Here is a 23,558-nt window from a genome sequence, read left to right on the forward strand (position 1 = left end):
AGTGAGCTGGAGGGAAATGTTTTAACAAGTCGAAAGTTTACATATTGTAAATGAGATATTGAGAGTAAATTTTGGAGGTATTTAAATAAAGAATAGTTATGAGTTAGGACTGCAGATCCAGAGCATAAAATGGGACTGCAAAGAATATTAAATCATGTAAGTTGATTAAAACACTTCACAGTCAGCATTATTACATAATTAATCATTTAGTCTATAGTCACAGTAAACATTGATCGATAAATGTAGAATACTTCAGCTAAGATTTTAACTGTTTATACTTATACACCTGGCACAAAGCTAATAGCATCTCACATTCATTGGAAAAAGGCAGAGCAACAACATAGTGATGTGAGCAGACACATGTGCTTACAGTACATGTAGCAGTCTTTAGCCTATATGCACAATATGTGCACTTGAGCAGAACCTTATGGTAGTGAGGGCACCAGTGGTGCATTTGGACAGTTACTATGATAGTATGGGATTCATAACTTATATTATTTGGATTGAAGAGTCTACATTACATCTGTGTAAGTGTCACATGCCAGGTCTGATGCACAGCAGACATTTCTCTCTGCTTTCACAGCTACTCACTGATAAGTCTGACAGCTGCCTATTTTTTCAATCCTGTAGAGATGCTGCAGGAGAAGGTTTCAGCTGTGACAGACGAATGTATGAGCCAGGTCCAGACCAGCGGGGAGACAGATCTCCTTCCAGACCAGTCTCGACTGGACCTGTCCACAGCTCCCACCATTCCCAGCTCCAGTGAGCCCGACCAGGTACACATGGAGTCCATGTGGCAAAAATACACACTTGCTTGTTATGGCTGTTTGTAGATTATAGACTTTATGTGTGTGTGTGTGTGTTTGTCTGTCTGTCTCTCTCTCTCTCTCTCTCTATATATATATATATATATATATATATATTTTTTTTTTATACATACTTCAACATGTGTTTCCTACCAAGGTTCAGTGGAGAAAGAAACGGTGGAAAGTGGAAACATCTGTTTACACTAAAGAGTGTATAATACCACCAGTATCCAAAGCCAGCTTTTTATTAATTGTACTTTGATTAATCTTTTTAAAGTGTCAAAACAAATGAAATACTTCAGTCAATAAAATTCAGTACAAATCCGGGGTGGAATTCTAATTTGACACAAACTGCAGATGGTTTTTCATCTTACTCTGTAGTGTGTTTTTAGGAAAATATTTTAAGTGACAATATGTTTTTCTTGATACCCTGTTTCTAATAGTGATTGTGATTGAGATTGTGGTAACGAGATGTTTGGTTTGTGTTGAGTGTAACAGTTATGCCGGCTCTCTTTCAGAACATTGAGAACATCAAGGTCATTCTTCACGAGAGAGAGCTGTGGAAGAAGTTCCACGAGGCCGGCACAGAGATGATCATTACTAAAGCAGGGAGGTTAGTAAAGCAGCAAACACACCATCTCTCACAGTACAGTCTAGACCTGAAAATAGTGAAAGCACTAATTCCTTTTAGGTTCGAAATTGGCCATAATGCTAATATTCTTCATTGAAAATGGTTTTGCATGTAGGTAGAAAACCAGTAATAGATATCTGTTAGTATTTGTCCTTACATGGTAGCATAGCTCATCTATTAATTCCATTAATTTAAATTCCATTAATAATGAGTATGGAAATTCATATTGAGCAACAGAATTACTTGAAGTATAAGAAGTAGAAGTACTTGTTGTGCAGAATGGCCCCTTTCAGAGTGTTCTATCTTTTTATTTACACATATCTTTTATTGTTGGTTTGTTTGTTGGTGTTATAACAATGAATCCCTTTACAATGTGATCATAGGTTTTGTATGTGAATCGTAATATGTAAAATAACTAGTAACTACAGTCCACATGTAGTGGAGTTAAAAGTACAATATTTCACTGAGATATGTGTGGAGTACAGATATGAAATAGCAGAAAATAGTACTCAAGTAAATGTACTTTGTAAATTTCCACCACTGATAATTATAAAGCATTTCACACAGCACACAAAAAGTTTTTCGTTATAAATAGTGACGTAGTGGTTTGAATAAGGCTTCCCTTAAAGAAAACAGTTCACTGGACTTTCACCAAAATGTCAACAGAAACTTGGAAAATGTTGCATATGTTGTTAGTCACATAATATATTAAAAGTTGCTCTTATTCTTCAGCACAAAAATGTAAAGTTTGTGGAAAATTACAGAGAAAGTGATATTCAGTGATGGATTCATTACACAAAATGAGTATCATACCTCTCTGAGACCATCTGTTTATACAGCTAATAGTAACATATAGCAGTTATAACTTTGTCTTTCAGGAAGAGACAGAAAGTTCCTGCTGCAGTGACTACATAATTGAAAACACAAATGACTGCTCGGCTTGTTGGATTTAATGCGACCTGAGGATTAGATAGTGAGGCCTTTGGACATTAACCAGAGAATGAGTACACTCTCAAACCGACCTCCGCCTCTCATTCCTCATGGGATGGTTTTTTTCCAGTAAAAAAATGTAAAAGGTCACCACATTTTTTCCTTAATGCTGCATAACCGTAAGAGATGGGCTTTCCCTTGTCCAGCTGATGAAGTGGGCTCTGAATCCTTAAAGCCCTTTGAAGGGCTATGCAGCTGTGCCGGGAAACCTGTCTGGGTTTACCTATATTCAGTGTACAGCAGACATGCTGAAGGTCACACAAAAACTGGCTTCATCCATTAAAAGCAACAGCTCTGAAAACGAACTCGCACTAAATGACATCAACACCAGGCTGAAATATCAAGTATGCTATGGATAGTGTACTGTATGTAGAGCTACTCATAGTGTTATCATCGTAGAAGACATTTGATCTCACTGAAATCTATTGTAGCAAGGGGGTGTTGTAGCACCCCAGTGCAATACAATATACCACTGTGTTAAGTTTGACCATTCTATATGTGCAATCATAGCAGCCTATATATGTTAACTGCTTAGATATTTCTGTCTGGACAGAAGTGATAGGGCAACCAGGAGCCATGCTACTAGCATAGTTAAAAACCTTAAAATCAACTTCAAGAACAATAAGCAACCTAATCAGTGCTTGTCAAGACCACAATTATCAAGACCAGAATAAAAGTGAGATGACATAAACACTATTTTCACATTTCACAACGTCATTATTAGGCCAAGTCAAATTGAAACAATCCAGCTAATTGACAGGGGTTTTACATTTTTTGCAGAAACTGTATTATCCCAACAACAGAGCCCTGGGGAACGCCACACCAAATCAGTGCAGGAGAATGAGCACAAATTTAGACTGAATTGTTTTACAATGCACAGCAGTTCATACTGGGGTCAGATAAACCAAAGCAACAACTCATTTACTATTTTTGGAATGTCTGTAGGATGACATCACTGAAAAGTCAGGTAACATGCCATAAAAAATTCTTACTTAAATTACACCCGTAGCACCTAACTGAATATTATTCGAGTATGTGTCTCCCTTCACTTTAGGTGTCTGGAGAGAGTAGTCAGCACACATCTTTTGTTACTTTGTTGGGAATCAACTCAACTCACTACAGTTTGCATACAAATCACACATGGGAACAAAGGATGCCACTCTCATCATAGTGCACCAAATAGATAGACACCTACAACAACCAAAATCATTTGCTCATTATTTTAGCTCTGCTTTAGCACTATGCAAATTGGCAGAACACATTTTTAAGATGAACATGAATAGTGGTCTCACTCATTGCTTTCTAACTGACCCCCCTCAAAGAGTTTTGATGAACAGGTTCTATGCAGACAAGCTTATTTTAAGCACTGGGGCACAACAAGGCTGAGTTCTGTCCCCACTGCTGTTTTCCATTCACAGAAATTACATGACTGTGCACAGCAGTAATGTCAAGCTGTTCAAATATACTGATGATGTGGCCCTTATTGGTCTTGGAAACACAATGCCCATGAGAGGGCTTCCTTCAGCCTGGTCACTGTACTGCAGGACTGGTGTCAAGCAGGTAAACTGAAAATGAATGAGGCCAAATCAAAAGAAATAATATAATACAAACAAACGCAAGTGCAACCATCCTCCCTGCCATACTCAGTAAACAACCTGTGGAAGAAGCAGAACATGTTAAGTACTTGGTCAAAATCACTGATCAGATCCTAACTTTTAATGAAAACTTAGAGAGCATTTTTAAGACAATCAGCGATTGTTTTTAAACAGGAAGCTGAGGAGCTTTGGCATTAGCCAGCAGATACTTGAAATAGCATACAGGAGCCTCGTTGAATGCATTTTATCATTTACAACTTGGTAAAGCAGCTTGAGTGTAAAGAGCAAAAACAAGCTCTCCAAAATTGTTGCCATTGACGGGAAAGTGATCGTTATGTCACAAAAACAAGTTGCTTTTCACAGCAAGTCCAAACACATAATTGCAGCTATAGTTGCAGATCACATACAGTTTGAGCCGGTTTCATCTGGCCATCAATTCAGGATCCCAAGGGCAAGCATATACAAGAAGTTTCCTTATGCCATACAGGCACTGAACACAGGATGGCTGCACCAGGCAGCACTTGTTATGTTATATGATTGCTCCTGGCATCATTTAGATAACACATTTGCAGCTACATATCCATCTGAACATTGTGTGTTGTATATTTTGTATGTTTTTAACAGTATGTTGTGCTGTGCTTATTGGATATACTTTTGCTGTACTGGGAGAAGCTAAAGACAAATTTCCAGGTGGACAATAGAGTCGATCAATCCACCAGGCTGTAGTCAACCGTTTTCTAAGCAGCTGCGACAGCACAGTGATTTCTTGGAGCATGTCTGTCACGTTGCCATAAGCCATTGTATTAGCTAGCCACCTAACTCATGTTATCATCGCAGCCTTGCAACTGTTTTCCTTTAAGCCATTACATATATGATATATAATTAAATAAACAGACACCAGGTTGGTAGATTTGAAGATATTTGTCAGCGTGGTGACGGGCATGTATCCTAATCTGTTAGTATTTTTTTTCTGTTATGACTGATTTGACATTGAATAAAATAGGCAGTGGTGGACTCAGGTTGTCTCGCTGTACCAGCGAGTGCCAGCTGTAAGTGGTGGGGCAGAAGCACGTAGAAAGTTGTGATGCATTTATGGTGAAACCATGAATTCTTCCAGCATGTGTGGCAGCCTTGAGCGAACTGCATTTTCTCCATTTTACGTGCACCCTTCAGTGCACCGCATCATATTTTCTCCACTGGGAGGGCACCCTAGAGGGCACTTCATCAGGTTTTCTTACATCCTGGCCCACCATAGAGGGCACTTTTGTCGCCCTCTTGGCTGTGTTATCACAGCTTTTTTGGGTTGTGTCCCTTTCAAACAAAGCAATGTTCATTTGTTACACCTCACCATCGGCTGGATTTGTCTTTGTACGCAGTTCAACCAAACAGTGATTTATTTCCTTTTCTCACACTGTTTCATTGGAATTATTGTAGAGGCAAGTAGAAGTGAAGGCACGTTAAAAGAAAAGGCATTTTCAATTCAATTCAGGTTTATTTATATAGTGCCAAATGACAACAAAAGTTTCATTACACTTTCCATATAGAGCAAGTATAGACCATATTAATATACAGAGACCCAGCAATTAGATAACATGGTAAAACTGTTCAGAAGTCAATTAGTTTCTAATCCATCCAGGTTCCATTGTACAGGTGTGCATAAGTTCTTAGTAAAATTACATTAAGACTCATATTGTAAAAACAACCAAGAAGGGAGAAGGTGAGGCAGGCTATCTCTTGAAAAGCTCGTCTTCAGTGGATGTGCTGTTCTATGTGAAACTGAGAGGTCAAGGGGAAAGGGTGGTGAGTCTGATGCCAGCAGAGAGCGTGTTAGAGTGGTTGAGATGGACATTTCATAGCCATGTCAAAATGTTAAGTGTCATATCTATAGTTTTAAACATGACATGATAAATTGACTGCCAGGTTACACTGCTGTCAGCTTCACTTTTGTTTTATGATGTTTTCATCCATGTCTGAAACATCTTGTGCGTGTGGGATGCGTTTTGAGAAGCTTAAAAGTATTTGGGCAGAAAGATTCATTTACAAACACAACATCAAAAGTCCTAACAAACAGACTTCTAACAGATTGGAACCTATAAGTACTGACAATTTTTTGATAATTAATGAGGTGCACTTCCTGTCACACACAGCAGATTAAAACAAGCAGATTAATGGATGAAATCTTCAAAACCAACTAAAATGTTGGTTTCGTGGTATTAAAAAAGGAGAATTACAGCACGACAAGTGTGCACCTGTTCATTCAATATATTGAAAAAAAATGTCTAATTTTGGTCTCAATGCACGCCAAGTAATACTGGAGGTTATTGGTATCAACGCCAATACTTAACATTAATAAGAACTTGGTTGTATTGGATTTTATGTATGTGTCTATTTTTTTTTTTACCTAATTAAACCAAGGTACACAACAGTATACTTCAGACAATTACACATTACAGGCTGCATGTGCCCTATTTGCCCTCCATGACTCCATCACAGTGACTACATTCTTGGCAACCTGTCCACCCTTATAAAACCCCATGACAAAAGCCTTGGTGTGATATTTGAGTCTGCCTTTATGTTTGACAGACAAGTTATTGCAGTTGTAAAATGGCATTTTTTCCAGCTTTGTACAATCAAAAAAAAAAACAAAACAAAAAAACAGGCCATTTCTCTCTTCTACATATCTTCAGAAAGTCATCCACGCCTTTATATCCTCCTGCTTGGACTACTGCAACTCCATGTATACTGGGATTAGTCAGTCTGCCTGTCCTGCTCACAACTGGTCCAGAATGCTACAGCAGGCTCCTGACAGGTACCTAGAGGAGAGACCATAGACTCCTACTCTGGCCTCTCTCCACTGGCTGCCAGCATGGTTCAGAATTGATTTTGAACTTCTCCTGTTTCTGTCTAAAGCCCTAAATGCATTGGCCCCCTCCTATATCGCAGACCTCCTAACCCCTGATTCTACCCCCAGGTTTAGGACCCACTGTTGTAATATGTGAGGAGGGTCAGTGCAGAGGTGGCAGGTGAGGAGGTACAGATGCAGAGCAGCCAGGCCGTCCTGCAGGAGATCCCACATTTTCCCAACACTCTGAGATGAAACTCGCTCAGTCTACTTCCATTCAGCACCTAGCTGAGTCTGGTAGACTTGTTATTGTGAGTGTCACTGTCCAGGCGTAATCCTCCCTCTTCAAAGCACCCAGTGCAGCTCTTCCCTCACTCTCCCTCTTTGTACACAGCCCGTCAAGAGAGCAGCGGTGGGTTGATAAGAGGAATCCGGCGCCCACAATAGGCTGAGTCTACTAGGTTGTAGCGCTTCATCATCCCCCCCAACGTTCCTTTTGATCTCGCCGTGGTACTGGAGATTCCCAGAGAGGGAATGGATCACTGAAGGGCCTAAACATGTGGGATTGTTAAGAGAAACAGCTGGCTGGGCACAGAAACACACACCCTGACACTGATATCATACACACACTCTCCAACTTCCATTTCTCATGCTCCTCTTAAACTCACTCACTTAGTCACACCACCGTATGTATACATTTGCCTTCATGTTGTCGGCCTTTGAAAATCAGTTGTCCACAGTTGCACTATCTATGGTTTTTATAGATGTTTTATAGATGCAACACGAAGAGATGCTATGTTTCATTACATGTATCTAAGATTATAGACAGACACACAGGCAGCTCAATGACCAGACAGCAATGAAAGCATCTTTGCCTGAGAACAGCCACACACACACACAATAATAAGGGTGGTCAAATCACAGTGTATGTTATATTCAAACAGCGACTGATGTGGTGCGATAGTAAATTAACCAGTTGTGAGTGCCTATTTTAGGCTAATCCAGAGAGTTAACTACCTAAAAAACCAAGATCTTTCATTCCATTGGTGCAAAAATCCTGTTAATCCAATATTGTAATGAAGCAGCCCTCCTGAGTACTCTGCAGCATTTGGCCAAATACAGCCAGAGATAGTAAAGGGGAAGCTACCACAGTATAAATGGTAGCCTTTAGCAAATGTTACATGTTGTCAACCCTAGACTACAATGATTGTGCTGCTGTTAGTGGCACAAGAACAGGAAAAGCAACCCAGTCCTTACCAATCTTCAAAATGCTAACTTCTGTTTGAACGTTAAAAATAATATTCAGTCTGAATTGATCTGTTCAAATTCAAAATCTTTTACACTTTTACATTCAAAATGTACAAGTGCAGTAGGCTGACTCTTGCACTCCAGTGGGGATATTCCTATATATCGCTTTAGGATAGACAAAGCAAGGTACTGATATAGACAGGATCAGTAGCAAAATGTATTTTATCCTACTAAAAAAAGACCCACCTAAAATAACCATATCAGTTTACATTTAATACATTGAATTCGGTGGACTTTTGAAGGCCTCAGTATGCTTCAAACAAAAAGCTTGTCAGATTTTCTAACAGTGCCTGGAACACTTCTGATTTCAGAACTGGGAGGCTGTGTCCAACCGCTTTTTCAATTTCTCGAAACAGGCGATCCCAAAACCCTCTCTTTGCACTCTGTGATTGACCGGACAAAGTTAGGTAATTCTACGGAACCAACTCACACCAACAACACATGGCAACCATGAGATTCGGGTATAAGATTGGGTTGCATCCATTTTATCTGTCTGGCTGGACAGACTCATTTCCACAGCTGAAGCGTGAGCAGCAGCAGAGCCGTTCCCGTGGTACTTATGACCATATTACAGAAACGTGAGGGCCACATGTGTTGACACAGGCCTCCATCTGCTCTGTCTGTATGGTGTGAGTGGAGCCAGAGATGAGCAAAGGTCTGTTTTGAATGTTCCTCTAAGATTAACCCGTCTTTCAGTGAGGATGATACCGGGACTGATCTCTCCTACTGATTGGATTTGAAGCCTGGGAGAGAGATGCCCTCAATCCCCCTCCCCTCTCTCTCTCTTACGTGAGGGAGTATTTACAGTAACATGATCAGATGGTGTCAGGCACTATGAGCCTTTGAAGAGGGGCATTTGCACCAATCGGAACAGCAAGTATGTAGATGGGGGTTTTAATGCTACGCCATATTTCCAGAAAGCATGCAAGGCTTTCATGAGTCGTCCAATGTTTGAACACGTTGCCATGGGCAGCACCCACAGATAAACTGCAGGCCTTTTCGACTGTAGCCTCTTGAGCAATGACGAGTCGGCTATCTAAACTGTTGTCCGATCTGGGGTGCCATTAAAAACCACTTAGGGCTTTATAAGGGGGCGCAGAGCCCTTTGCGAAATTTCCTTTGGCGCAGATGGGATGAAAAAGTTTTTGGTTTCCCTAAAGAGGTCAGGAAAGGTAGTCCCCTTCATGTGTTTTATGACTTTGAGTGCTATATTAGCATATTCTGTCTTTTAGTCTGGAGGCATTTAAAAGATGAAAAAAGATAGAGCATGTTCCCGTACTTTTTATGGCCTCTCAGTATCACAAGTATGACAGGATTTGAGTCTTTTCCCAAATAAAAGCCTGCAAGGAGACAAATCATTACCAGGCCAGAAAATGCAAAACTTTTACAATAAGGACAATGTCAAGAAAATTAACCAGGAAGGTTTGGCAAGTTGGGTTCATTCTGCAGTGCGCTGAGTGGAGTTATCTGTGTCAAAGTAGGCTTCATCCACTTAATGTTCAGGAAGAAGTTATTACAGGTTTCAGAGAAGGCAGCTTCTCACCCGACTCATCTCTTAGTCCCATGATCTTTATGGGACCTTGCTCCTCCCAATCCCTTAAGATCGTCACTGAGCTGCAGTCAATGAGCTAATCGGATCTTCATCTGCACTATCCGTGACAATACTATGCTTATCCTACACACACAACTGTTTTTAACAGCCAATGGATTCCTTCCTCAACAAGACCATCAGTACAAAATACAGACCACTGGTATAAGCAGGTTTTTATTAGCCCCTTAAATTGATTGCATATGAAAGGCAGTTCTTTTTTTATGGAGTCTGATAATCATATAGAAACACAGAGATACAAGTTTAGACCAAATCATTTTTAAAGGTTCCTGATACTGATTTCTATTTTAGAATAAGGACTTACAGTATGTTTACTGTACTGTACCATACGGTACAGAAGGTGCCTAAGCTAATTAATCTAATGGAACACTCAATTGTTAAGTGTTGCCTTTAATTCATGTGAAAGTCAAAGAGCATTTCTAACACTTTTCAATGACATTCTTCAACAGGAGGATGTTTCCTAGCTACAAAGTGAAAGTGACCGGTATGAACCCCAAAACCAAATACATTCTCCTCATTGACATTGTCCCAGCTGATGACCACCGCTACAAGTTCTGTGATAACAAGTGGTAAGTTTGCAATTTAAAGCCATTAATGAGTCTGGTTGAGGGTTGCCCAACTGTAACTGACATTATGAAGTCTGCTGACTTTATTAGTCTTCCTCACTTTTGCTATTGTCACATTATCAGCATGTCCAGCTGAACAGTTGAATGGGTTTGCCAGAGCACCAAGCAGACAAAACACTGGTGGCTTCTGATCTGCAAAAGTTACATATTGTGCTTCATTGAGAAAGGGCCAGCCGAGTAATGCCTCTGCCATGTTGCTTCCTAATCTTTACCTAAGTTATTGCATCCAATGCAAACATTTTCAAAATGATTGCTTTCTACAATATCTGAGCATGGCAGCTACAGTTCTTCTGATCTTGTTATGGTTAGTAAAAAGGCAAACACTGATTGGAGGTCTGTGACAGATCGTGAATTCTGGTGTGTCAATGAAAGTCTCACATGATACAAGCCTATCCACCACCCTGACCTTGACATCGTTGCTTTTCGCCTCAGGACATACAGTAAACGTCACACTACTTTCAGCATTGGCACTAAATGTTGGTATTGGACATAAATTGAGAGGTGCAGAATAGTCCAGTTATTCCTGTTGGTACTGGGCTGTGGCTCTTAACCATAAGGAGGAAACCATTATACCATAGCTAGTGGTATACCATGTTAACAATGGGCAAAAAATGAAAAAACAAATTTCTTTAATACTATTTGGTACATGCCTCCCTTGTTGGAGAAAACAGTGGACAAATTCCGATTGAATACACAATAGGAATACATGCCATGAACAAGGCTGGATTACCAACTGGGAAAAGTGGGCAACCGTCTTGGGGCCCCAGAAGTCCCAGATTCACTGTGTGTCCATTTGTTGCTAATTGAATGAACTTCGATAGTTAGGGAATTTGCAGCACTAAAGTATAATATCAGCTAAAATGGGTCCAACGTTATTATATACAATACTGATGTGTAACTCATTTGTAGAGAGATCATTATTTTATTGGATTCAACTTCAAATTTCTGCCCCATGGTCCTTTAACAGGTTACTCTGGCCCTGCCACACATCAGACCAAACCATGACACATGGTTGGAGTGTCATTATGGGTACTTGCTGCTTCATGTCATGCCTATATTGGGTAAATAATATGATTTTCACCATTCCCTCTATTCCCCAATGCACAGCAGTTACTGAAAACTTCTGAAATCCACACGTAATCACCAAAGGAAAAAAATTAACTTCTCTGCAAGAACACAACTGCCACGCACATATTTCAATTACTGTGCAAGAACAAGTCCGCTAAGCCAGGCATGGTCTGATGCCTAATTGTTACAGCAGATCATTATCGGCTACAGCGTCTTACGGCAGGATGCAGGCAAGATACTTGACAAAGAGAAAAGCTGCTGGACAGGGCTCAATATTTTGCCAGCTGACCTGTATCTGAAGGCAATGACATTGCAGTTCTCCATCTATTAGTATGACATTAGAACTGGCACTGCCAGTTTTTTATGGGTGGATAAAAAGTGTTTTGAGAGGAAAAGATGAAAAGAATGCAAAATCTCCAGCGGAAAGAAGTCATTTTATAGCCATTTGTTTCTGATCTTGTGGCATGGCCTGTAGTTGGGTTCTGGTGTTCCTCAGCGACACCTTGGAGAAGCATAGTTAGTAATGATGTTTTAGTGCAGGCCACTCCCTTCCAGGGATTATATATTGTAGGGATTGAGAGCAGTGGTGTACACTTCTGTACGGCTAGTTCAACTGGTGACAGGAAAAGCTAACATCACAGACAGCTAGGGACAACATTAACTTTTTTCTTTCCTTGTCACAGTTTGCTTCTGCCCATCTCTCAATCTGTTTTAGGATGGTGGCTGGCAAGGCCGAGCCAGCAATGCCAGGCAGACTTTATGTGCACCCTGACTCCCCCGCCACAGGAGCTCACTGGATGAGGCAACTGGTGTCGTTTCAGAAGCTCAAATTAACAAACAATCACCTGGACCCTTTTGGGCATGTGAGTACCTGCAAGGAATATCAGTTTTTTTTTATAATTCAAGACCTATCCAAAGAAAAGGTCATTGTTTTTACAAACTGTGACATATTTTCAGTTTTGAAAATCATTCAAATAGTTAATGGTACATGACAATTTAATTGCTAAAAACAGAGAACATGGCAACAGTTATCAAGACAGTTGTACAATGTTTGAAATGAGTGGTTTAAATAATGATGAATTGATTGATTGATTAAAGTGTGGACTGTAGCTTGTCCAAGTGGACAATGCTATAAGACAGTGTTGTTGCCATGTTCCCAGACTTTTAAGACAGCAATTAAGGTGAGTAAAATGTTAAAACTGTTGGAAAGGCTGATTGGAATGACTTGCTATACCCCTTATATATCTGTCCAATCATCCAGACTAGGAATCACGGACAAAACTAGTAAAAGACAACCTCAGGAAACAAAAACTGTTTCAGAGATAAAGCAAAGTATTGGACAAATTGCAATTTTGACCTGATGATGGCATTAGATGAAAGGTCAAGGGACCACCAAAGTTTATAAAGACTACGAATGGCTGCCACAAATTGCATTGTAATCCATCCAGCATTTCACTCTGAATGACCAAAGAGAAAGTCAGGAGATCACCAAGTTTTGTATTTATCCCCTGGGAAATATTAACGTCTGTAATAAAATTTGTGCCAACCCATCTTGTAGATGTCACAATATTTCACTGGATAAGTGAAATGTTTGACCTGCTGGTGGCACTACATGACAAGTCAGGGCATCCCCATAGTCATTAGGATTAATTATCTGCCCATGATGGATATCTGCACCAAATTTAATGACAATCCATCAAATAGTTGTTGAGATGTTCCAGTTTGGAACAAAGTAGTGGATCAACTGGAAGACAGACATTGGCATCCGCAGTGCTAGTGTGGCTAAATACACGAGTCCAAAGTCAGGTTTTTTCAGGGGTGCAAATGATGAGTGATGATCTGTGCTGTAATATACAGCTCACAACCCATCCTATTAACCAATAAATAATGCTGTAAACAGGGTTCTGCAGATGGTAGAACTATGTGCATAAAGATAACCATGTGAGAATGTGTGAAATATTTATTTACTTCTAAAAGTCCTTGTGCTCCAAAGAAAATGTATTAATTTTAGCATTGTCTGTCTGGACTCCAACAATTCAATCCAATATATTTCTGAAATTTCATGCCTGGAGTGAACTCTGTTCAACCAAAAACCCCATCCAGTGATAGAAACATTGAGAAGAAAGTATTTGTGGAACATACAGCTGATGTGAAAAATGTAACTGATATGTGTACAAACAGCAAAATCATGAAGGTGTTTTTCACAGGAAGGGTTCTGAAAGAAGGATGAAAGAAACTGAGGAGGCAGAGGGAGGTGAAGAGTGTGACTGTGGCAGTGCTCCCCAGGGGGACTCTGGGATAGCTTGTCTGAAGCCATCCCATCAATGGGCGGGCTCATTAGGTTCATAACCTCTCAGATCAGTGGCGGGGCCTGCTGTCACTTTGAGTTGAGTGCCTGGCCAGTGATAAGGGCGAGTAATGAGGACAGAGCAAGTTTGAGGCCAGGCAGAATGCAGATGATGCCCAGACCAGGAGGTGTGTAGTAGGGCAATGCTTCTCACAGTGGAGTGAAGGAACTCCCATTCAGTACTAATTATGCTCATTACAGAGTTGCTCTCAAACTGATCCTTTAAATCGATGACAATCATTCTTCTCTATATTGCACCAAGTCTCTCACATACCACCGTCCTGTCTTGAAGGATAGGCCTTCTCAGCATCAGCAATACAACTATCTTCTGTTTACTGATAGCAAACAGATGTTACTGACCTGGGATAGATTTTCTACTGCCAAGACATGTTCTGAGGAATCTCCACTTCAGTGAAGTTAATTTGTTTTACACACTTATCATGGGGTGGTACCACCATAAAGAACCATCTAGAGTCATTATTGACCGTTAACCCTGTCCAATCACCAAACGCTCATGTACTATGCCATTCAGCCCTGTTTCCCAAAGAATGACATCCATATTGGACTATACAGTCCATCATGATTCATGTCCATTGCCAAGGTTCAGCACCAGTCCAGGAAGTGTTATGCCTTTCATGTGGCAGTGTGGAAAGAAAGAGTGTGGAGGTGTTGAGGTATTGGATGGCTGTGTAGCACATTTGACTTTCATGCAAGAGACTAGAATTTGTGTCCCATCACAGACCTTAAATTGATAGTCAGTCACCTGTTTATTAACCATCTTAATCTTTCCGTAACATTAAGTAAGAGATTTAGTCGCCTATTCATAACCATACCTTAACCAAAGGCTTATTTGTTATAACAAGTCTTTCAAATTGCCCTTTCAAGAACTCACCCTAAGCCCCTATCAGTCAAAGCAAATAATCATGTCTGAATGTTTTTATATCAGGGAAGATTATAGCATATACTTTCTTTAGCTCTTCAGTGATCTATTCAAGGCCTCCGTGATCACTGCATTCAGCACCCAAGAGTCTCCAGTATCATCCTCAAACAGCAGCCAGACAGCAGAGCAGACAAAGGTCAACAGAGAGCCTCTGGTGAAGCAGCCAATAGCTTATCTCTGTCTCCAGCCTGTCTCAGCAACAGGAGCATGTGAGCACAGGGCCATTTGGTGTTCAACCTGAGCCTAGCTCCCTGTGCCCTGTTCAACCTTTGCCTCTCTCCGGGAGCCCCCTGGAGGAGAAGGCTCCTCAGGAGAGTGTCTGGCAAATGAGAAGGGGAGCCAAGGTGCAGAGCTTGATGCTTATCTGTTCTGACAGAGCTGGACTAGTGATGACCCTTCCCTACTGTTGCTAACGCTTCACTGGGCACAGCACTCGGCTGTGGTGGGCGACCTGATGCTAGTGAGACGACCTGCAGCCACCCAAACAAGCTAAACACTAAACATGCTCAACACATGGTACCTGCTATACTAACGCACGAAACAGTTAGATTCCAGATCAAGTGTGATGGAGATTAAAGATGCAAAGAAACTGTTCATTGAACTACTTGACTGAATTAACAACACTAACTTTTTCAAAGGAGCAAGGTGGGCAATGATGGTAATAAGCATGGTATATTATGCATATTACCTAACTAAAAACAGATAATTCACCTTATAAAGCTAATCACTTGACTAACAATAATATCAAAGCAAGGCAAAACCACACTAATCAACACTCAAATAGTTTGATCTTGTGGCATGATTTTAGTTTACTCAGACTGGTCCCGACATGCTGGTGAGTCTGCAATGATGCAAACTCTGTGTGAGGGAACTACATCCCTTCACAGCATTTGAGGTTAATACTACATGCACATCATGTGGGGTAGAAGATGTAACTGCAATTTTCACACTGAATGAACATTCATTACTGTCAAAATATTGCTTTTTGTGGGGTGGCAGTAGCTCAGTCCATAAAGACTTGCCTTAGGGACCAGTGGGTGGCCAGCTCCAGTCCAGCAAGGGCCAGTTGATCCGCAGGTCGACTGGTAGCTGGAGAGGCGCCAGTTCACCTCCAGGGCACTGCCGACATGCCCCTGAGCAAAGCACCCAACCCCTCACTCTGACATCTCTCCACATCAGGTTTCTCTGTTTACCTGTGTGTAATAAAGAACTAAACAGGAATTCTTCTTCTTCCTTTCTTATTGATTTCAATTGTTGAGAAATGGTTCTATGATACTCACACTTAAATGTGTTGGGGGTAAAGGGTAGTGTGCAATTACCAATATTAGCATAAAATATGGTTACTTTTACTGAGAAAGTTGATATGGACAATGAGACAGGGTGTCATTTTAATGCCACATTCTGATAAAACATGAATTTTACACTAATCTTAGTTTACAATTTTTACAGTAAATATGAAAGAAATTAACATACTTTAACGCTCTAATAGGAAATTTAAAAACATAAATAAAAAGTAAAATGATTAGCACAGATGTGCTCTTTGTGCATTCTCAATGTATACTTTGTCAGTGCACTATGGAATTGGCCCATTTCATGGCAGATATTTCCCAATCTCACTTTAGGAAAAACACAGTACCAATTAATATTAATACATTAATGATGTATTTAAGTGTTCCACTTCCAGGGCCCTGCTATTATGCATGCTTGCTTACTCAGTAGGCTGGGATTGAATTGAGCCTTCTTTAATATCATTAATTTGATCTGTGCCTGACCTGCTATGACAAGATAACACCGAACACTAACTTTTTAATAAGTGCTTGAATTATGAGTTGTCCGTTAATGGACACTATTTTCCCACAATTCAATGCACAAAGGAAATGGAGGAACAACTTACTGCTGCAAAAACATCTGGATGGAGGTGAAACAGGTTTGTTGGTACATGCCTTGCATCATTTCTTACTAGTACAAACAACATAGTACATAGTATACAGTACAAGAAATCGGGACACAGTTAATGTCAAAAAGATACACTCACACTTCACATGCTTCTCTTGACCTTCAAAAGCCCCTCACAACACTGGAGACACAGCTGCAACTAATACAAGGAATTACAGTTACATTTAGGTGTGCTAGTTGGCAGGCAGTGACAATAATGCTGTCTATTGCCACTGCTCGCTCATTACCTAGCCATAGGAAATGGGTAAGATTAACTTATACCCATTATGAATTTTACTAGCAGCAGCTGTGTTTTCCATTGAGTGACACTTCTGAGAAAAGAGTCCATAGAGAAACAGTTATTGTGCAGTTCAGTTGATGTGACATCCTTCTCTTGAGTTCCTTTTGAATTACATCCCAGGTCAGTAACTCATATTTGAGTCTCAATGTTCATGTAAAAGTGGCTGTAATCTAATTCACTGTATAGTGATTCACTACCTAATGAAAAGGGGGGCAATTAGACAGCCTATGCTGCTGAGTGGAAACAACAATGATTTGGTACTGCGGAGAGAGCAAGAACAATATCATGTCGAGTGGCCCTACCTACCAGAGCAGACCATAGCTGTTTAGTGGCTCCTCTCTTGTTATCAGTGCATTGGGTAATCAAGGACTGTAAAACTTTATCTGAGTGTTTATTTATTGTTCAAGCCCGTTGACACTGCCATTTTCTTTACAAGCTAGTGGTGAAAAACAACTCTAATAAAATGGATTACCAATTCTTGCACCTGACATCTTGACAGCAGCTCCTATGCGCCTCACTAAAGTGGCCGTTCACAGACATTGCTATGACAAAGTTAATGTATTGCCTTCTCTAACCCTTCCTAGATCATCCTGAACTCTATGCACAAGTACCAGCCCAGACTACACATAGTCAAAGCCGATGAAAACAACGCCTTTGGATCCAAGAACACTGCCTACTGTACTCACGTCTTTCACGAGACAGCCTTCATCTCTGTGACCTCTTATCAAAACCACAAGGTACATCAGCTATAACCAATATACTGTACATTATATTATAAATAAAGGTAATTCAAAATTCTTAGTTTTACAAATAGAAAAGTATTTTGTAACATTTGTGGGTTTTTGTAAAATTTTATGGGTGCATGTGGTTAATACTGACTTACTCCTTATTTTTCTGGCCAAAGGTAATTCACGTATAACTATGTTGGATAGTTCAATGGGTAATAAATGTTTCTGGGTGTTAATGAAATGTAACTACCAAAGTATGTGCAGGGGTTACTGTACACCACAGCACAGGACCTAAGGTTGAAAATTGCCAATGTTCCTTGAATTGCTTGAATTGCTTGGTCTATGGTCTGGTTTACACCAACAGAATGAGATCTTAAATGCAAAATCGCTCTCCTAGATCACTCAGTTGAAGATAGAAAACAATCCATTTGCCAAAGGATTCCGAGGTAGCGAAGAAGGAGATCTGCGAGTTTCAAGACTACAGGGGTATAAATTTCAGCTTTTTTCGTGTATGGATCTAAAAATCTATCCTGTCTCCTTCAAAGACTGTGTTGAGTGGAACAGTAGGCATGGCAAACTGATTCCTTTCCTCCTCTGTTGCTGCTACTGATGTCTAGGAAAGAATATCCGGTGATATCAAAGAACATGGTTCGGCAGAGGCTCATCTCCTCCCATAGTCATCTAACTGGGAAGCTTGGGGCAGGAGTGCTCACGGGGCACCCTCAAGTCCTGTCCTCCTATCAGTATGAGACTGGGGTTCCTTTGCCTAACTCCGACTCTCAAGATCCTATCTCAAACCACTTCCCTCAGAGCCGAGATCCCAGCCTCCTATACCACTGTTTCAAACACCGAGGTATGTTCTCAGTCACTGTTCTGTTAGCCACTGTAGAGAATCAGGTGTGCCCTTAAATACTCTCTAGTTTAAAAAACAATGCAGTTAACTGTACCACTTTGCAGATAATGCCCGACACCTGGAGCTCGGATGTAAGCGGCCATATCTGGAGACATCATCTGCAGTCTCAGAGGAGCATTACTTTCGTTCAGCTCCCTCGTATGAGTCGCCCTTACTGTCTCATCCATACTGCACTGAAGCAATCACCTCCAGAGAAGCTTGTATGTACGGCAGTATGGAAACAGAGTCTGGATCTGGGGCAGGGGACACAGATGACCTAACCAACTCCTCTTCAATAAATTGCAACATGTGGGCTACAGTGCAGCCCTACCCTCGCTATAGCGTGGAGAGTGTCCCGTACCAGCCCTTTGCTGCTCACTTCACCAACACTGCCACGGTCACGCCTGTGGTACCGCACCCTGCATCATCCATGGCATCACGACCACAGGCTGACTTGGGAGTCTACAACTCAGCGACGGTCCAGCGAGGTCTGCCTGTCATACCTCCTTCATCCTCCTCTTCATCCTGCTCTCCGGCTGTTCTGGGATCCAGAGATCGGTCAGGCCATCCGCCTCTGTACCACAAGAAGCCAGGGTCACCACTCCGGCCTCACAGAGATTTCTCAGCCTATCCCTCACAAGGCACGATATCCATCCGGGATCCATCCTATCAGTACCAAGTGGGGCTGAGTAGCGGAGGGACTCACTGGACTGACAGCTAATGTGGACGAGTTTTTCCAATGTACTGTACAAGTCTGAAATTAGTCAACGTTCAAAATCCCACTTTGGGCTGCTGATGGCAAGCAATGATGATGAACAACAGCTATGATCATTGTCAAATTGTACTCCAAAGCCATTTATATCCATGAATTCTCACTGAAGCAGTATTACATACAACACTGTATGTGGTGAACAGTGGCTGTAAGGAGGATTGTAAGGGCCGAAATTAAATATATAAATAACTATAGTGTAAATAGTCTTAAATAAATGAATAAATACGTAATCATATAATAAAATGGTTACATAAATGGATAAATTGGTTTTAAAGCTGGGGTGCATCTACTGGTATTATATAAATCTAGATGAACTAAGGCACCCATTCGTACCTACCATATCATATCTAGCTTGTGGGGAAGGGGCCTAAACTCTGAAGTGAGGTTACATTTGGCAGAGGGAAAATCTGAATCTCTCCTTGTTCTGTTTTTCATACTTGCATGGACAATTATGGACTTTATTGAAATTCAACTGGCATTTGAACATGGAAGACATTTATTGTTGCTAATTATCATATATATTAGTGCATATGAAACTATTCACATCAACTGGCACTTAAACATAGAGGCCCTGGTTTTGGTTATTTCTGTTCATATAAGAAATCTGCCTTTCAAGTTCAAAGGCCAAAGGCCTTGATGGTATTTTTGAAAATCTGTAGTTCAGAGGAGATAATCTGTGGTCAATTTAAAAAGATGCTATTTAGTTATTTGTTGCCCTTCCTGACAAGCTAGCATGACATTGTTGGTACCAATGGATGCCTAAGGTCATCAGCTTTCATAAGATTCCAGCATTACTGTTGTAGCGCATCATCATCGTCACCCTCTAACCTCGGTTGCTATAGTATCTCCAAGAGGATTGTGAATACAGTTTCATTCATTTCTGTATCGGTCAGGGCGGATATCCTTCCAGTTTGTTCAGCATAGCTTTCACTCCTATTTATTCATCCTTTAAATCATTTTATTATCTAAATATATATTTATACATTTATCTAAGCATTTAATTCTATATCTATTTGTGTATTTATAGATTTAATTTCAGCCCTTACACCCTCCATAGGTGACCTCCTCTTTACTTATGCAGATGTGCAGCATGCGTACTATCCTGTGAACAGATGGTGGTTTTCTAAAGCTCGAGCAGAGTGAGCAGTACGTTCAGGAGCAAGAGAAGTGTCAATGCTGAAGTTACAATGAGGATCATTTTTCAGACAATGACATAGGTAAGGGAAAATCAACGATTGCTGTGCTTGCTCTTGAAGAGAGGCCTATATATATGAAAAATACGAGTACATGACGGCCTCTCATTGAGGGTTTTATCATTTCTTGCAGAGCTCCACCCAGATATAGCATCTTTAGAGTACAAGGTTGCCATAATTCAATATTTTTCTTATTGTCAACAAATCCAGTGAAAAGACCAAAACTACCAGTGTGTTGGTCCATGTGTCACTACTTTCTGACTGCCTCGCCCTGTCTGCCCACTGGTTCCTACTGAAGAGGTAAATTGTCGCCAAAGGTCACTCAAACAGGAGTAAGTTGTGTATTTGTTAGGGAATGTTTTCAGCTGCTGATTAGTGAACTACAAAGGTAGTTCAGGGAGTCAACTCAAGTCTGCCGCTTCACTCACATCTCATTCTCATCTCACTGCAACATATATCCAATGCACCCTTTTAATCAAGGTGGTGTACTTAAGCTGTCAGTGCTCTGCGCATTCTTTTACTGCCTGCCTGCTGAATCATGGCTCACCTGAAGGCTATGCTGTCTGCTGTTCACAGGGGGCACAGCCTGCAACAGTGTGGCTCACTGATGCTGAGGATCAGTACATTGGAGGACTGGGTCATTTTATAGGATTTGTTGATAATAAAAAAAAAAAATGGCAGCCATGAGACGTGGTAGACCGCGAGGGGCTGGGGTTGATGTCCAAAAGTGATCACAGATTTTAAAAGTTATCACAGCCAAGATCCTTTGAGTCCTCATTATTCACATGTGCCAAAATCAGACTTGCTACAATTTGATGAGTAGAGTCAACTGTCAAGAGAGATTGTACAAATCAGAATAAAACAGAGAAAATTAAGTTAATTGTACACTTCCTCATGGTATGAAAGACTTAACTTAGCCTGCTGTGTCTGACAGTCTTTCCCCATGATGTGCATACAGAGCAATTAAATCAAGTGAAAGGTGCACCAGTTTTTAGCGTGTGGGTCTTATCCACTTACTTTCTACAGGTCTGTGCTAGTGGCGTGACACTAGCACTCGGCTGAAGAAAACATCATGTTGCGAGTGTAACAGTAAACTCATACTACTGTGGTTGGTCATCAAAGCTTGGCTCCAAACTCATGACTCCAAACAATATTCTAGTGAAACGGGACAGCAAAGAACTCTCAGGCAGAACCAGATGGGAGCTTAAAGAAGTGCTGTTAAGCCATGGTGAGTCCCGGAAAGGAGAGCTGCACACAAATCCCACTCCCAAATGACTTACTTGGAAAAAATCCTCGCAAGGCTGCAAATACAAAACAGCCTGTACAGGCAGGGAAAGACGAGGCTCTCAGTAGCATTACATACAGCAGAGTTTGAACTTGCATTGACGAGGAAAGAATATTTGGAGGATATAATGGTGATCCCTCATGCATTTGTACATTGTTTCTTTATTTCATGTTGTTAAATTCAATATAACATTTTTGAATATATTGACATTTTTGCACACCTGATAAACTTTTCCGTGCCTCTGATTGTTTGCTATATTTAATCCAAGACCAACATTGTACTAATAAACTACATTACACTCACTTTAAATTAGATTTTCTTGAAGAAATTACTTTTCCAATTAAATCAGCTTTAATTATTGTTAGATCATGGATGAAGTGTTCGAAAATGATTTCATTACAGTAAGAACAAGTGTACTGACGTGCGAGAGAAATTCACAACAAACTGCGACAGTTAGCAGATTTTTTGCTTGCTTACTTACAAACATGCAGCACATAGCTTAAATGAACTAAACTAGAAACTAGTGGCGATTTCACACCAAATAAATACACGTTCAAATCCCAAATCATACAGTTCAATATGACCACCAGGTTTTAATGTGACATTGAATCAGATAAGTTCTGCTAGGCAAGTTGAATTGAAATTCAGACATTACTTAGAATGCAATACATATATAGTCTAAGTTTGCTGCAGAGCACTTAAATGCAACTCCCTCTCCTCCAAAAAGTCATAAAATGAATGCCAAAAAGCTTTCGAATATCTGTGGTGACATAGCTCTTAAGTCTTCAAATATTACTGGTTTTCAGGCCATGGCACTTAAGTCTCAGGTCCATGAATTCTTACTGAAGGAACATGTCCATTACTAAACTGGTTTCCCTGTGCAACATCTGATTTATAAATTGTAAACACTATTACATGGTGCTGTCCAATAGAATCAAAAAGATGCACTTACAGTAGAGTATCTACTTGAGTAACCATCAGTAAATGCTGCATGGATCTGCAATTAAAGGTAAGGTAAAGCAAATTTGTTGAAAGGAATGCAGAGGCAGCAGGATGAGTCCATCGGCATACAGGGCACTGCTTTTTCTCACACAGAGCTCTCATTAGATCATGAGTTATGCTGATGGCTAGGTCCTGGTTCATGTCAGCACCTCTTTCTCTATCTCTCTCTCAGCTGTTGATGCTTTTCACATGAAGGGAGGCTCTTCACAGAGGGCTACCACTCAAATCAACAAATCATCAGCCAGCTATCTTGAAATGCTGAGCTATAATTTACCTGATAATAGTGATCAGACATTCATTTAGCTGCCAAAATACAGTTTCAGTCCCAATGTTGCCTGATTTCCTTAAAGGGCTGTATCAGTGTTTTTGCAAATTTTAACTACAAGTTTCCTGCAAATCATGGCGAGTCTTCCTTTTTACTGACCATTTTTGAGGGACGTTTGTGCAATTTTTAATGTTCAGATGGATTTTTACTGCCGCTCCCAGCAGCATTGGCTTTCATTTATTTCAATATGGCATGAAAATCAACCGTCAGACTGTCAAAACTTGTTGTATAATTCATTCCCGCGAACATCAACTCTGCACTACATCTTGTCTAAGAATAGACAGAATAGAGAGAGAATAGATATAGTACAGAAACAAATGGAAACCAATGGCGGTCTGGAATTAATACTACATCCAAAAATCA

The 23,558-nt window shown here is 40.5% G+C and overlaps 1 protein-coding gene across 1 annotated transcript; it reads left to right on the plus strand.

The window, feature by feature from the left end:
* Positions 1 to 632: 632 nt before the first annotated feature.
* tbx4 (T-box transcription factor 4) lies at positions 633 to 19,339 on the plus strand. Its single transcript, XM_041941188.1, has 8 exons — positions 633 to 776; positions 1,325 to 1,419; positions 10,231 to 10,350; positions 12,191 to 12,338; positions 17,583 to 17,735; positions 18,124 to 18,212; positions 18,344 to 18,579; positions 18,684 to 19,339. The coding sequence occupies exons 1-8, from the start codon at positions 633 to 635 to the stop codon at positions 19,337 to 19,339; spliced, it is 1,641 nt and encodes a 546-aa protein (XP_041797122.1).
* The last annotated feature ends 4,219 nt before the right edge of the window (positions 19,340 to 23,558 follow it).

The sequence above is a fragment of the Chelmon rostratus genome, chromosome 7, assembly GCF_017976325.1.
Source record: "Chelmon rostratus isolate fCheRos1 chromosome 7, fCheRos1.pri, whole genome shotgun sequence".
In the NCBI taxonomy this organism is placed as follows: Eukaryota; Metazoa; Chordata; class Actinopteri; order Chaetodontiformes; family Chaetodontidae; genus Chelmon; species Chelmon rostratus.